Raw genomic sequence first — 16,288 nt, 5'->3', positions numbered from 1 at the left:
AAGCAGTGGTATCAACGCAGAGTACTACCACACGACCTTGCCTTCACTGGCTGGATCACCACACGACCTTGCCTTCACTGGCTGGGTTACCACACGTTCAAGCACCCCGAATTGTGAGAGGCGAGGGGACTCACGTTAATCAAGCACCCCGAAGGGAACAGAAAACTGCTACGTCCACGACGTTGTTCCTGGGTTACGCTAAAAGCAGTTTCTTGAGAAGTAATTAATGAGTAATAAAAAATAATGAGAAGTTTGTTTTAAGACTAATTTCGAGTATTAACAATGAAAACGTGGTATTTTTATTGTTAATTTATTGCAGAATCGTAAGCATGGGTTCTCAGTAAGAGAAATCGAAGAAATTGAATTTCGTCGATTACAGCGCCATCTATCATGAATCGAGAAAAATGTTTCAGACAAATTGTATGTGTTTTTAGCCAAAGATTCCGAATATGCAAAGCAGTGGTATCAACGCAGAGTACTATTTCAAACTTGCCCCCCCTCACCGCCCAGGGGAAGGGGTGGGGGGGCTCATTTTAACGTCATTGTACGTCCCCCTCGAAATGACAAAATTTTGATTCTAAACATTTTTTCGTAGTGTGCTTATTTTTCGAGTTATTTGGCTGCCTAAGTTAAAATGGGTCACCCTGTATATATTTATCTCGTTTAAATTTTGATTATTAAATATTGTGTTAACACTCGTTTATTTCTGATGTATACAATGTTACTTTGGTTCAGATGTTTAGCTGGTCAAGCCGTAAAAAGAAAAGAAATAAATCGGTTAGAGAATACTCTATCACAGAAAGAAAAAGAGTTAAACAAAGCTGTAACGTTAGCTGAAACGTGTCGACAGGAAGCGGCGCGGTATGCCAAGCGAATTAACGAATTGGAACAAGAACTGAAATCTGTATTAACAGACGAGGCCATGAAAGCGAATGCTAAGATACAGAAACTGTCGGATCATTTAAACGATGTACGAAAACAGTACGAATTATTACGTAATGAGAAAATTAGCATAGAACAAAAATTAGAGGAAGCTTTAACTGTAAACCAAGAGACACTTCATAAAATGCATCAAGAGACTATGGAACAACAAGAAAATAAAGCTATTGATGAATATAATAAAGAATACTTGGAGATACATGCTAAAGCTATAGAGAGAGTGAAGCAAGAAGCACAAATGGAAATGGTACAATTGTCGTAAGTATTAGTTAACTTGATAGATTCTGAACATTTTTGAATAATTTGATAAAAATGTTATTAATAAATATCACAAGAATATGTTATATGCATAAGTGGAATTTCTGTTTTTCCAGCGTACAATTAGAGCAAACGCAGAAAGAATTAAGCCGGGTAAAAGAATTGTACATAGATGTATGTGGAACGAAGGAACAATTAATAAATGAGCATAAAAACGAAATCAAAACATTAAAGAGTAAATATACTATAATTGAATTGCATCACAAGGATGTAGAGAAATTAGAGAACGAATTGCAAACGCAGATTAAATTATGTAATAAATTGACTAAAGAATGCGAAGATTTCAAAAGTAAAATAATCGAGTTGGAAAAAGATCTTGTATATGAAAGGAGAAAAAAGGAGGATCATATGAAAAAGATACATTCTGAAATAGAAAGAGGTTAGTATTAAATACTATAAAACAAAAAATAAAATACCTTGTACAGGAAACATGATGTTTAAAGTAATAAAAGTAATTTTGTTTTAATTTAATCAATATTCCATTTCAAGCAAAAGAAGAAGCGTTACATGAACTAAGAAATGCGCATCCCAATCAAGAAATAAGTTTTCATTTACCAGATCATTGCTCCGAACATTTAGAAAAAATTAATCAGGTATAATTGAATCCTTATAAATTTTTTTATTTTTTTATGCTTTTATGAATAATAGCATTCTATTCTATTGCAGCTGGAGGAAGATTGCAAGCGCTTGGAAGAGAAACTTCAAATCGCAGTGCAGGAGCAGAAAAAATTATCTGATTATCAAATTGAATTGGACGATGCCAGATTGAAAATAGCGCAAATAGAGATCTCACGGGAATCATGGAAGAAGAAATATGAAAAAGTAGTCAATGAGAGAAAGGATCTTCTTGCAAAAATCTCCAAATTAAATCTAGAATTGTCGAATCTAAAACGCACCGCGAAGTTTGAAGATTCGGATGATGTGAAACTGAAGATCGCTCGGTTTCAAACGGAGAACGAGACACTGAAAATTCAGTGCGATAATCTACTTGGCGAAAGAAACATTTACAAGGAGAAAATTTCTGAATTGGAAACAGAGCTGTTCGATACGAGGAAAAAAATTAACAATTTTGAGGAAAAATTACGGAGAAGCGGTGACATTACACTAAATTCGAAAAGCGAATTGGAGAAGGAGCTCTCTTGTTATAAGGATTTAGTTGCACAATTATCTAGGATAAATAATTCAAAGAAGGAACTTGTCAATGACTCCGCGACGCTGGAACAGAAAATACAACAGCTTGAGCAGGATTTACAAAGTAGGGATGAGAAACTGAGCAGGCTACTGAAAGATTTTGAGAAAATTAAAAATGAGAGAAATCAGTTGGTAATGAAATTACGAGATCAAGCCAAGCAATTCGAACAATATGTCAAGAGCCAGAATAAAGTGTCCGCGGAATTGAATCTGTCTCCTCGTAGCCCGAGCGATAGTACCGATTTTCAAAAAATGAAGGAGATTATGGCGAAAGAGGTACGAGAAGGGATGGAACAGAAGGTGGCGAAGGAGCTTAGAGGAATTGAGGAGCGGAATTTCGAAAAAAGAAAGGAACTGGAGGAAAAATATAAAACTATCCTTTCGGAATGGCAAACGAAATACAACGAGAAGAATCAAGAAGTGACAACTCTGCAAAAGGAAATAATGGCGGAGAGACTAAAAGTCAATCAGATTAGTCAAATTATAAGAAGCAAACTGGAAACTTGCAATCAAGAATTGCAAGCACGAAAACTTCAAATCGAAAAATTGGAAGCGAATTTGAAGAAAAAAGAGAACGAAGTTGAAGAAGATAGAAACTGGATGGCTCAGATGATGACCGGATGGGCCATTGAGCTCAAAGAAAGTAAAGCCAAGGAGACTGAGAAGGATGGGGAGATAGGGAAGCTGAAATCCAACGAAGAGAAATTGAGCAGTGAAATCAAATCGTTGAAAGATAAAGAGAAACGCATGAAAAGCGATATGGATATGTTAAAGCACAAATATCAGAGAGCAAAACAGACCGCGCGCAATTATAAGGTGAATAGAACACATTCGCTAAATTATTTTTTGTTTTATAAAAGATACAATAATGCGAAAAGTATTATATGTTTGAATTTTAGAATTACGCGGAGCAGAATAGAGAGTTTCTGTCGAATGAATGCAAACGTATCCAGGAGGGATACAAAAAGGCCCTGAATGAAGTACAACAAAACTTATTGGCGTGTAACGAGAAGTACGCCGCAAAAGTCAAGGAACTTGAATCAATAAACAGCAGAGAAAATAGAACAAATGCGACTGGAGTACAAAAATAAATGTTGAAGTATGTATTAAGTATATTCTAAATATATGCAATATACCTTTTTTCCAGTTAAGATAATATGTAGTTACAGAGGCTAGATATCTTTTTGTCTGTAATGTAAAACACATTATTGGATAACACTTTATTAGCAGAGTTTAACAGAGCTAGGGGGCCAATATATACATATAAGTAAAAGTTGATATAATATCTCCCGGTAGAGTTATTACCGCGTTTGCTTGCCAATCTTCATTCATGGAAGCGGCGAACGTTAATTGTAGCTCTATAGCTATAAACATCTGAAGTACAATTATCTGGTTAATTGTCCAAGTACTGTAATTGGATAGTAACGTTTATATATATTATTAGTCGATACGACAAACGTAAAAATAGGAAGAAATCATTTTTACATTAACCAGCGTGTGTGCGTGTGTGCGTGCGTGTGCGTGTATGTGTGTGTGTGCGTGCGTGTGCGTGTGCGTGTGCGTATACATATACATATATTATATATCACAATTTTTTAATAATTCGTCTCTAATTTGAGACGATATGCGATATGATAAGATGATACAAACAAAAGGAAAAGCTTTAGTCACGTGTTTCTGCAGAGCATTATTATGACATAATATGCAAGACTGGATCTCTATTGAATCTTTTTCTCTTTTTTTCTCTTATGAAAATAAGTAATAAAGAGGGAAAGTCAAAATATATAGACATTAAGAAAAACTTTAATTTTCATTCCTTGTAGGGAATTAGAGTACTGTACCAATATAATTCTCTCTCTCACCTCTCTATCAAAGTTTATCTTCGAGTATTAGGAATTCGTTTACATTTTATACGCATGTCGCGCTAGAAAGGATAATCATAAATAATTAAGATTGTACAAAGTATGATTTTTACAATATAGGAATTTACTTTACATATAAAAATTTTTGTAATTAAACGAAAAATCCGAATTGTATTAAAGATTTTCTAATGCGTTAAGCAGCAGGACTGAATAACAAAGATCTACATTATCCTTAATCTTAAGTGACTTAATGTGTATATTTAAATAATTATAACGATAGCTCTCGAACGCGAAGCATCGAAGACGTTCGTCTTTCTTCTTTACATTGAAAATTTGACGAAACGTTTAATCGAACGAATAAGACGCTATAATTCAATTGACGAACTATTTCAATTTTTGTAATTTGCTTATTTTATTATGCAATTGTGTGCAATCTCAGAAAATGGCCAATTATATATATATCGTATCGGCTTATAAGAGTATAATATAAATTAAATAAAACCTTGTATATCTCTCTATGTGAAGATCTTGGTAAGATTGTTCCATACACATTCGCGTATATCGTACGTTTAAATAGATAATATTAATTTACCAGTGTTATCACTGAATATAGAGAAGTATTATTAATATTAATTAGTTATTGTATTTTTGTATATGTAGAATGAATTAATTTATTTTTTGTAATAAAGAATTTATGTCGCTGTCGAAAAATATCGTCACATTATTATTTTATCTTATTCTCCAGGATAATATAACTATATAATCTTTAATGTGCGTGTGTGTGTGTGTGTGTCCGCGCGCGCGCGCGCGCGCGCACATGCATATTGAAATGAATATAAAGGATAAATTAACACAACTATAATCTGCTAATGAACATCTGCTGTATTAGAAAATATTATGATAAAAATTGTGTGTTAAAAATTATATCGAGAGAGATAATTGATTTAAACAAATTGTATATCATAAATGACAAATTCACCGTTTAAGCTTATAAAGCTTCATGTATCTCTTGCTCTCTTTCTATACATTTATATTATGTAACTATATTATATAACTTTTTTATGCAAATAACATTTGAAATAAATATCCAAAAATAATTATTAATGTCAAACAGCTTTAACTGTATCGTTAAGATTTTGGAGAAGAGTACCTCTTAAAATTTTGTGTAAAATGACGTAATGTGTATAGATATAGCCTACAGTATCTCCAGTGATTGGGCTTCAAAGTTTATCCGTTTATTTCACGTCACCCTATATAAGACGCGGAGACGTGACGATAATGGAGTGGAGTTTGACGGAGGTCAGAGTACTGGTGTATTATAACGGTTCAGAATGAGCGTTCTCCAGTGAGTGCTGCGCGAATCTCGTCGAAGCCGAATCATGGATTTACAGGTGAGGATGTTGGTATTACTCGTGGTTGTGCTGTATCAGCCGACGATGCAGTTGACGTTTCGAAACAAATTCGCCAAGAGCCGGCAATCAACAGTCAATCATGACGCGCCACTACATAGCACCAGATACAAATACGAGATCAAAACGTTGGATGTGCGCGTAAGTTATGTATGCTCCATTATTGCACGTACATACACATACACAATATATATATATATATATATATATATATATATATATATATATATATATATATATATATATATATATAATGTTACTCTATTGTTTTATCCTATTAATTATTATTAAAAGCTATTAACTACAAATTATTCACTTAAAAAATATTAATTAACTTATAATTAGTGGACTTATTATTTATTATTAATTATACTGCTATTAATTTTACAATGCATTTCAAGGTGGATCACTTTAGTTTCGCCATACAGGACACTTTTAAGTTGAGATATCTCGTAAATGATACTTGGCGGAAAACAGAAAATGCTCCTATATTCTTCTATACTGGAAATGAAGGTAGAATTGAAGTTTTTGCAGAGAATACGGTAAGGGCAATCATCAATTATTTTTACATTTACTAATTAATATGTGATATTGCATTATCCAATTGCTCAATTAAGCACAGCGTAGCGGCTTAATTAAAGGAAATGTTGATTATATGTGGGTGCTATGTTTTTATCGCGCGTTTGCATCGCGATAAGTTTCATGTGAGAAATATAATATTTCTAAGACTGATTCTTCTATTGTAATGCATAAAGAAAAATATATTTTATTTGTTATTATAATAAAGTTGAAATTGACATTAAAGAGAACGAAATATAAAATAGATTGCATAAAATATATAGATCGATCCTTTTATAAAATACGATCCAGTCTTCTATATATCGCGTTAGTTTGATTTTTTTGAAAAAATTAATTCGAAATATACTTACTCGGCATATAGGGCTTTATGTGGGAAATCGCCCCGCAATTCGGTGCATTAGTAATTTTTGCCGAACATCGTTACTATGGCGAATCGCTGCCCTATGGAAACCGATCCTTCGCGGATCCGCGGTATCTCGGATATCTAACATCTCAGCAAGCTCTAGCCGATTATGTGGAGCTTATTGGATATCTAAGATCGAAACCAGGATACAATCGCAGTCCGGTCATAGTTTTCGGTGGTTCTTACGGTGGTATGCTTAGCGCTTGGATGCGTATGAAGTATCCTCACATCGTTCAAGGGTACGTTTTATCATGAAACGATAGCGATATCTTATTTATATAGCTATAAATATATGAATGTATTAGAAGAAAGATATCATATAATTATGTTATAACATATTTAATGCTGGATGAGATGATAATCAATGAAGTTAGATGTAAAGAAGCACGCAATAACACGTCTAAAAATTAATTTTATCAACATAAATCAATTTCAAATATTTATAAGTTTGAATTTGTTCAATCTCTTAGAATTAAATACTTATGAAATCTGTACTAAAAACAGATTAGGTATACATAATAGAAAACTTTCTTACTATAATAGAAAACTTTTTTAGAATATTATTAATATCCAAAAATCTATATATTTTGGATATTAAAATATTTATATATAAATATATAGCATAGTTTTATATGTACAAACACAATCTAAAGTGAGATGTATATGATGTGATAGTACAAATCCATTAAAAAAATGATTCACACATCGTGCCGAGATTGTAAATAATATTACCAATGTGTTGCAGTGCGATTGCAGCCTCCGCGCCAATTTTACAATTCACCGACATCGTAACATGTGAGGCTTTTGCTCGAATAGCAACGTCGGATTTTAATATTTCGAATCCAACGTGTCCACAGCTTATTCGGAAAGCGTGGAGCACGATAACCGAGGTGACTTCGAATGGTAACGTAATAATTCGCTTATAATTCAATGGATTTATTCGCTCATTTTTTCTTTGATTCCTGTCATTCTCACGCTTTAGACGAGGGTAAAAAGTGGTTGTCAAATAATTGGAAATTGTGCGACTCGCTGAAGACTGCAGAACATGTCCAGAAGCTGAAAGATTTCTTGCAGGAAGTCTATATAAACCTGGCTATGGTCAATTATCCATATGAGACTAACTTCTTAGCGCCGCTGCCGGGCAATCCAATTAACGTAAGTGCTTCGAATCTTGAATTTTCTTTCAGAATTTCATGAATTAGTCCGATAAATGTAAAATCTACTCTGATTTTAAGTTTTTTTTTATCATTTAGGTTTTTTGTCAACACTTAACCAATTCTTCGTTGATGGGAAAACCATTGTTATCGATGCTTTATCGCGCTATTAATGTTTATACAAACTATACCGGTAAAGCGAGTTGCATCTCTACAAAAAATGCGGAGCCGAGCTTAGATGACCAAGGATGGGATTATCAGGCGTGCACAGAAATGGTAATGCCGATATGTACCGATGGCATCAACGACATGTTCGAGCCGGCAGAGTGGAATTTCAAGAAATACAATAATACCTGCTTTAAGAAATATTCAGTATCGTCGCAACCTTATCTGGCTTGTCAGCAATATGGCTGTAAAAATCTTAACACTGTGACTAACATCAATTTCAGGTATATAAAGAAAATAATATTTATAAAAGAATAAGAAAAATATCTAAATCTTTTTCAATCGTATTTTCTATATACAGGATGGACCCAAATGTTCCGGCCAGACTTTGAGATTTTATAGGAAATTTAATCCTGAATAAAAAGTTTCCGATAAGCATGAGTCGAAAAATGTTTCCTTGAGAAGTTAGCGCCCAAAAATCTCTGAGAGAGAGAGAGAGAGAGAGAGAGAGAGAGAGAGAGAGAGAGAGAGAGAGAGAGAAATCGCGGTTATTTTATATATTTTTATAAATATCAGGGAAAATCATTTTGATCTCATTTGAAAGATAATATAATTCTCTACAACTTCTGTTTTAGTACTTTTTGTTAAAAAACGCATACTTCCCCTGATAATTGTAAAAATGTATAAAATAACCGCGATTTCAGAGATTTTAGGGCGCTAACTTTTTAAGAAAGCATTTTTTGACCTATGTCTATCAGAAACTTTTGTATATGATGTTATTTCTAATCTTGATTTTCTGCATTTCTTCTGTATTGTTATCGTTATTTTATCTTTATAATTTTATTTTATTTAGACAAATATTCTAACACTTCTCGATTTCGATTTCTTCATTTTACACTTTTGCTTGTTCTTTCCATTTCTTATATTTATTTTTCTTTTTTTAGCAATGGATTGCTAGATCCATGGGCAAGCGGAGGCGTGTTGCGCAACTTGTCCTCGTCAGCGATTGCCATCCTGATACCGGATGCCGCGCATCATCTCGACTTACGAGAGAGCAACAGCAACGATTCGTACAATATTATCGTGACGCGCAAATTCCATCGGTACTCCATCAAGAAGTGGATCGCAGAATATTGAAAAGTTTTATCCCGGAAACAACTTTTGCCGGCCTGTTGGAAATTCTTTTCCTTTATTTCTGAAATTATAAATACAAAAGCAGGATATGTACGCCGCGACAAACAATAAATAATCAATGCTGCCGCGTAGATTGATTATTTATAATGCTAAACAAAGCGTTGACAAAAACTTAATCGAAAATATACGCGAAAGTATCTCGGTATCACAGTAAATAATAAATGCACGTAATCTAAAAAAATTACGAAATAATATATAAGATGTTCTTAAACAACGCGAAAATTTAAAACATCTGAAAAAAATGTCTGGTTTCTTTCCGATATGTTCATGATATATTTCAGACATTTGCGTTGCCTAAAATCTCTTGTTTCAAATCTAATATCACTAAATTACATAAAAATTGCTACTTATCAAATAAAAACTCGTAACACTATCGAGGTTATTTGACACTAATACTCGACATTAATTACAATAGAAATATGCGCACTGTATTATTCGTAATTTTTATCTCTTTATCGTTTTATATAATTTTTGACGCGATGTTTATTCGAAGGAATTATGTAGAGTGTAAGCGAGAACAAAACTACCAAAGATATATACGAATTTCTAAATATAGAATACATTTTTTTCTTAAGAACGTCGGATTTTAAACGGAATCCATAAATATTGTGTAAATATATTATGCATTTATATCGTCAATTTTCTTAAACTCTCGAGTCCTTTTTATTCCGCAGGTACAGTATGTTTCTATTTTTTTAACGGACTTATTTCGTTTTTCGCAATCATAATCTCTCTCGCATTATATATATTTATTGTTAATAAATAAAAATATAATAATTGTAATAATTTAAACAAACAATTCATGTGTGTGCTTGCATTTTGGGGTGCTATATTATATTCTAAAGTAAAAATTAAAAAATCGAACACTTCTAGGTAAAATACTTATGTGCCTCTTATATGTTTTCAAATAAATTCGAAAGAAATGCGTTTTAAGGTTATGCCGATCTTTTTACTGATCTGTTAAAATATTCTCAATTAACTGTATTCGTGATATAAAATCGAACATCTTTCTCATATATATATTATATCTGTATTAAAAAACCTCAAAACTCTAAAAATGATATCGCATAGAAACATTAAGATATTATCTTTAATCACACATATGAATATCGAAATATATTGCGTGATTATCCGAAAGGAACGTGGATACGTAAATCTCTCCAAAAAATTGATCTACAAAAAGAGAAAAAAATATAAGAAAAATATATCTCTGTGATTCCATGACTTCTTCAATGTGGTGTACGTCGATGCGCCGTAGTAGGTCGGGGGACGCCAGATCGGCTCCGCACTTTCTTCGGTTGCACGAACGTATTGTTTATTCCAGTGTTGTAAGAGAGATATATGTTTGACATGTCTGGCGGTACTGCCTGTGAACGGAGAGATTTTTATGTAATGTGTTTCATAATATTTTAAGCTTTTACGAGCGAGATTTTGAGAAAAAAAATATTGATCACAGTTCTCCATAATATCGAGAAAAATTTGCTCTCTTTTTTAGAATTAAAATAGTCTTTTACGTCTTTATTATTTCCTGCTGACGGTACGGCTTGCGCTTTGCGCATGTTGTTTCCTGTATATGCCACACATTTTAACTGCCATTCTCCAATATCCTCATTCCAATGAACATATCTCTTGATCATTGTCTGTAATGTGTGACATAGAAATATATTTAAAAAACTGGTTTTTTTTTTTAATTAAAGGAAAATATAAGGAAAATAATCAATTAATGTAGCTTTAATAGATATTTTTCAGATTCCTTGATCGTTGTTTTCCTTTTGGACATTTTAGTTATATTGATCTTTGAGATTCTTATCTTAACTAGGTTAGGTTAGGACTTTTATATCTGGAAGAATTCGCACTAAAATATCCACATACCTGATATTGAACGGGAATGTAATGATTCACAATAAGATTCTGTAGTTGCAGCTCTCTACCGATTCCTCGTACCCCTTCTAATAGACCTTCCATCTCTCTTTGATGTTCCTGCTGCAGATCGGATAGCTCCGCTTTGACGGACATCAACATCGTATACACGCGCGCCAATTTTTTTGTTTTTCCAGCCGCTTCCTCTTGCAGAGACGAATACTTCTCCTCAATGTCGATGCGTTCCGCCTCTTTTGCCTTAATAGCTTTCTTTAGTTGTTCTTCTCTGCTCTTTCGTTGTTCAAGTTCAATCGCCGCGGCTGCTAACAATTGCTCTTGAGCTTCTGCCTTCTCCAACAAATTTTCGCCACCCACTAGAATCTTGTTCTGCAAATTTTGCATCTTCTGCCGCAACGCTTCCTTCTCGCTCCTGAAATTAAGACACTTAATCTTCAAAATTTCTATATTTAAATCATATTTGTTATTTTATATTGTAAATTTTTTGTTGTCTATAATATTATCTCTTTCCTCTTATTTAAGTAATTTATTTAGGTATATATTAAGTATATATATTTAAAACAAAACTTACTGAGTCTTTTTCAATTCGATGACATCTTTATCCACTGGACTTTTATCATCTCTTTCGGCTTTATCAATTTTTTCCGTCGAATCTGTGTCTCTATTTTCCAACTCTTCCATTGACAATATTTGACTCCGACGAGCCTTCTTATCTCGCTTCGTTTCTTTCGATTCCTCCGAATTCTCGGATTCTTCCTCGGATTCCGAAAGCTCCGCACCGTTCTCTTCCAATTGCTTGCGCAACTGTTCAATCTCAACTTGGAATTGACGAAGCAAAGCGTCCTTTGGGTCCTCGTTGATTCTCGCACGATTTTTGATATTCTTCGCGCGATTCGCGTAACGTAAAGTGCTTATAGTCTCATCGTAGTTTATATCTGCTGGACTGATGTTTGCACACTGTAATTATTTAGTAATGTTAATAGCTTGAAAAAAGAGAGTGGACTAATCATAAAATTAATCATTAAAATAATAAATTTTTAATTATTTAAAATAATGTTTAAATTATAATTATTATAGTGTTATACTTGCCATCAACGTTTTCGAATTTCCACCCAATGAATCCTGAAGCAATCTAGTTAGTTTGGAATTTCTGTAAGGCACATGAGAACTTTGTCCGTCAACCAGTGCAGATATTACGTTCCCCAATGTGGATAATGACAAGTTAATTTTAGTAGCTTCGCGAAGTCGCTGGCCTGTCGCCTTTGTCTTGCTTTGTCTTTCTGATCCCTAAAAATCAACATATATGAAAAATACCGTCATGAAAAAAAGTTTAAAATAAAATTTCTATTTAAACAATATTTTAATGTTTTGTCAAATATATATATATATATATATATACATACGGCTAAATCCACCAAATGAAGTTTCCCCATTTTTACATGCTGCTCTCCGTCTTCACCAATCTGACTAGATTCGACTGTAATTGTAAATATCGCGTGGGATCTGGAGCTAGATACATTCATGGCAGTAGCCCCGACAACACCTGCATTTGCAAGTTTAGGGAAATACTTTTAATATATATATATATATATAATTAATATAGTACATATTACATTATTGTTACTCACGATTTTTATTGCCGAGTGACATTATGCGGTCCAAATCGTCAGCATTATTCACCACATATCCGCTTAAATCTTTTACAAATACCCCGATGTCCGGTCTTTCTTTCACTTCCAATCGAGTATTTTGATCCTTTCCAAGCAGATCCCGGACTTCTTCATTGTAAATCTCTAAGTATGTAGCGCGTACGAGGAATCTATTAATATTCATAATCTTTTACTAATCGATACATAAAATCAATCAAAGAGAAGTAACTCAACTATGTACATATTTTAATTATACAAGTTGTCTCAAAATATATTTCATAGAATTGTGCAAATGATATTATTTCAGAAATTAGTAAGAATCTTATCTTTATGTTATTGTGTATTATATTTTATATTTTTGACAGCAAGCATGTAATATCTTACTTTTGATTTTCATCAGCTTTAGCTATGTGTCCAAAAATGTGTGCAAATGTATTTGGAATAATTCCTCTAGCTTGAGGTGAGGTCTTAGCACCAGACATGGTGTAAGTCTTGCCAGTGCCGGTCTGGCCATATGCAAAAATCGTTCCATTGTAACCTTGCAACACCTTGTCCACTATAGGTCTGGCAGTCTCGTTATAGATGTCCACCTGAGTCGAATCTGTGTCAAATACTGCATCAAAAGAAAAGACTTTTGGCGGTTCTCCTTGAGCTGCATTTGAATTTTCTATAGTGATCTCGCCATTCAAAGCATCCACATCTATTATGTTTTTCGAGTGGGCATCGAGCTCCTTGCTGTTTAATGGTCGAACTCGCACCACTACCCTGACATTTTCTATTTCTCCTAATTCTGTCGTGCTGTCCTAAATAGACATAATATTTCATAAGAATAGATCTCTCCTTTTAAAATATATAGTATTGTTTCCTAATTCTAAAATTGTGCCTCTAGAACTCTCGATGTAACAATTAAATGCATAGCAGACTCCAATAATAAAAAGGCTGCGAAATATTGGAACTTAATATTGGTGTAAAAAAATTTATATTTTATCAATGATACACATATATTAGTTTATGAAAGCATTATTATATATAATATTATTTAATAGCAAAAGTAATAATATTAAATAGATTAATTAATAATAAAATAAATATTAAACGCTATGAAAATCCTGCCTCGATTGCACATTCGCAATCGAATTTAACGTTGAAAACTGCCGGGAGAATTCATCATTGACCTGATAATATGTTGTTTTGGAGAGTGATACTAACTTCGGTCCCTGGCATCGTGAATCTGTTTAACCGCGACAGTCACATAAAAGAGCGCTTTTCTCACAGCATAATTCGAAAACGTCAAGTGGCACGTCAAAGAATGTCGGACTAGCAGACGATCTCCATAAACGCGTAAACAGATGGATCGATTGCTTGCGGCTAGAGTCCTATATAATCAGAGAAGCGACAATGCTTCCGCTTGCTGATTGGCTGACCGCTACGGGCCCGTTCCACTTAACGACCGCAACGCTCATGTATAGAGAGCCTCTAGGAGAGAGAGGCGCCAAGCGCCAACCAGCTAATATTTCGAACTTTACACGCAAGATGACGATAATTGAAAATTAAAGTTATCAATAATGCGTATTACTGTATTGCGAGCACAATTACCATTTTTATTACTGTCGGTAATAAATATCAATATATAGATATATCATTCTTTCTTTTTTGTTATCTCTCGCTCTCTTTCGTTAATTCATGCGTTCTTTCTCTTTCTCTTCTTTTCTCGCGTCTTATGCTGTTGTGCATGTGCGTGCATGTATGCGTGCTTAGAGATGAGTATGAAATAATGCGCTATGTATATATAACAGAGTATGGCTCACGTAAAAATTGTTTATGAGAAAGTTTCGCGTTTCCGAGGGGCCTTTATAATTACGTAAACATAAAATTTTAATTAAAAAAACTTGGCGCTGCTAAACTAAACAATATGCTAAAATTAATCTATTCTTTAATACATTTACATTGTAGTTATCCATGTAATTAGATTAAGTATATTTCTATAAATTAAATTTATTATTTGTTGGTTTTAATATGTACTTTGAAAATTCGCCAAGTTTTTTTAACTAAAATTTTTTTTTATTTGTATTAATTTTTAATTTTTTATATTAATTTCTAACAAGTTTTAATTTTTTTACAATTGTTTTCGGTTAAAATATTTGTTTAATTTTTATTTTCAGTTGGCGCAATTTGTTGATATCATAATTTTTGTAGGATATATTTGTACAATTTTTTTTTTTTGATTAAAATATTTTTATAAGTTTGTATTTCCAATAATTTAAAACAACACTATTTTATAAATATATATAAATATGGTTTTTTACAAATGGCGCGTGTACCTGGCGCCTTTTTTTTACCTTAATTAACTCGCGAGATGATTCTCTATATGAGACTCAACGACGTTGTCAGAAAATTGCTTCTCTATAGATGAAAATAGATAAGAAATTTATCATTGCAAAGTTATTTTATTATTACAGGCTATTCTACTTTTATATAATATCACTTGTGATGTGATAAATCGATCGAATAAAACGAAGGCGAAATTTTTATTTTTAAAGTATCGTGGCATCAATAATTTTAAGATCATAAAGAATCATTCTATATAAATATGGAATTTGAAAAAAACTTTAAAAGTGTAAATAATTAACTTAAAAGTTCATTCTATATTTACTTGCACCTAAAACTTGCTTTAACATAATCTTGATTTGGAACGTGTATAATTAATAACACATATGTATGTGTTGTAAGAAAATTTAATATTTTAAACATTAGGAAAGTTAGATGAAGAATGTTTTCAGTCTTAAGATAAATTTGTCTATTTAAGAATTGACAAAAATTTATTATTGATTAGCTAGAATCCGCTAAAAGTGAGATATCTTATACAATGTACACACTATGTAATGTAGTATTCGATTTTCGCAACATTTGTACCGTGCAAGTTAGATTGTGTTAATTAAACGACCGATATATAAAAAGCGCCCAGTTCGCGATAGGAAAACGTACGTGCAGAGATCCTGAGACGAGGTACACGCACGAATAACGTGTATGCATAAATACAATATATACTTTCTATCGATGAAAGTTTTGAAACGTTCTTATCATCTAACTCCAACTTATGTCAGTAAACAGTAAACCTATTTAAAAATTGATCACGTCGCGACCTGATTATATTGATTAACAAAATTCTCTTATTTTTTATCTTTTATCATTTTCTGTTTTTCTTTCTTTCTCTCTGTTTCTCTGTTATTATAATCTTTTTTTTGTCTCCTGACTTTTTTCTCGGACATTTAATGGAGAAAAAACAATATACTAATTAATTATGTCAATTATTATGCAAAATAATCTTATTTAGCGAGGAATGATTAAGTGTTAGACGAATATTTTTCTTATTGCCCTTCCTTCTTTCTCTTTTTCTTTCTTTTTCTGTCTGTCTTTCATTTGCTTTTTTCCCTTTTTATTTATTTTCTTTTTATCACTTTCCTATTTTGTCTCTTATAAACTATTTACGTTTATAGTAAATATGAAAATAATTAATTACCTTTTTAATATTTAATTATCTTACTCG

At 32.6% G+C, this 16,288-nt stretch overlaps 3 protein-coding genes across 3 annotated transcripts; 2 read left to right on the top strand and 1 right to left on the bottom strand.

Annotated features, from left to right (window-relative positions):
- Positions 1-735: 735 nt before the first annotated feature.
- Positions 736-5,221, top strand: LOC138938226 (putative leucine-rich repeat-containing protein DDB_G0290503; the record flags this gene model as incomplete). The annotated part of the gene is given in 6 exon segments (XM_070305059.1): positions 736-1,197; positions 1,314-1,636; positions 1,747-1,850; positions 1,924-3,264; positions 3,348-3,500; positions 3,502-5,221. Coding segments are annotated over 6 exon segments (2,428 nt in total), but the record flags the coding sequence as incomplete, so codon positions are not given.
- Positions 5,222-5,568: 347 nt separating this feature from the next.
- LOC138938126 (lysosomal Pro-X carboxypeptidase) lies at positions 5,569-10,134 on the top strand. Its single transcript, XM_070304889.1, has 7 exons — positions 5,569-5,860; positions 6,121-6,261; positions 6,660-6,940; positions 7,447-7,604; positions 7,684-7,856; positions 7,955-8,304; positions 8,965-10,134. The coding sequence occupies exons 1-7, from the start codon at positions 5,690-5,692 to the stop codon at positions 9,155-9,157; spliced, it is 1,467 nt and encodes a 488-aa protein (XP_070160990.1). The 5' UTR covers positions 5,569-5,689; the 3' UTR covers positions 9,158-10,134.
- Positions 10,135-10,200: 66 nt separating this feature from the next.
- Klp64d (kinesin-like protein 64D) lies at positions 10,201-14,118 on the bottom strand. Its single transcript, XM_070304888.1, has 9 exons — positions 13,951-14,118; positions 13,126-13,544; positions 12,721-12,911; positions 12,496-12,635; positions 12,182-12,379; positions 11,664-12,049; positions 11,087-11,504; positions 10,729-10,854; positions 10,201-10,581 (listed from the first exon to the last, which is right to left on the bottom strand). The coding sequence occupies exons 1-9, from the start codon at positions 13,963-13,965 to the stop codon at positions 10,444-10,446; spliced, it is 2,031 nt and encodes a 676-aa protein (XP_070160989.1). The 5' UTR covers positions 13,966-14,118; the 3' UTR covers positions 10,201-10,443.
- Positions 14,119-16,288: the final 2,170 nt, after the last annotated feature.

Source organism: Polyergus mexicanus, unplaced genomic scaffold (genome assembly GCF_030449975.1).
Source record: "Polyergus mexicanus isolate NDT 795.1 unplaced genomic scaffold, iyPolMexi1.0 SCAF_12, whole genome shotgun sequence".
Classification (NCBI taxonomy): Eukaryota; Metazoa; Arthropoda; class Insecta; order Hymenoptera; family Formicidae; genus Polyergus; species Polyergus mexicanus.
This window is presented reverse-complemented; position numbering and strand designations above follow the sequence as displayed.

What these genes read in the sequence shown, in the direction of transcription:
- Klp64d (XM_070304888.1), bottom strand. An exon ending in GTCACTCGGCAATAAAAATC is followed by an intron (nt 12,636 to 12,720) that starts GTGAGTAACAAT and finishes TTGCAAATGCAG; the next exon opens with GTGTTGTCGGGGCTACTGCC. An exon ending in GAAATTCGAAAACGTTGATG is followed by an intron (nt 12,050 to 12,181) that starts GCAAGTATAACA and finishes AAATAATTACAG; the next exon opens with TGTGCAAACATCAGTCCAGC.
- LOC138938126 (XM_070304889.1), top strand. Translation starts at nt 5,690, where the DNA reads ATGGATTTACAGGTGAGGATGTTGGTATTACTCGTGGTTGTGCTGTAT. An exon ending in TATCCTCACATCGTTCAAGG is followed by an intron (nt 6,941 to 7,446) that starts GTACGTTTTATC and finishes AATGTGTTGCAG; the next exon opens with TGCGATTGCAGCCTCCGCGC. An exon ending in GTGACTAACATCAATTTCAG is followed by an intron (nt 8,305 to 8,964) that starts GTATATAAAGAA and finishes TTCTTTTTTTAG; the next exon opens with CAATGGATTGCTAGATCCAT.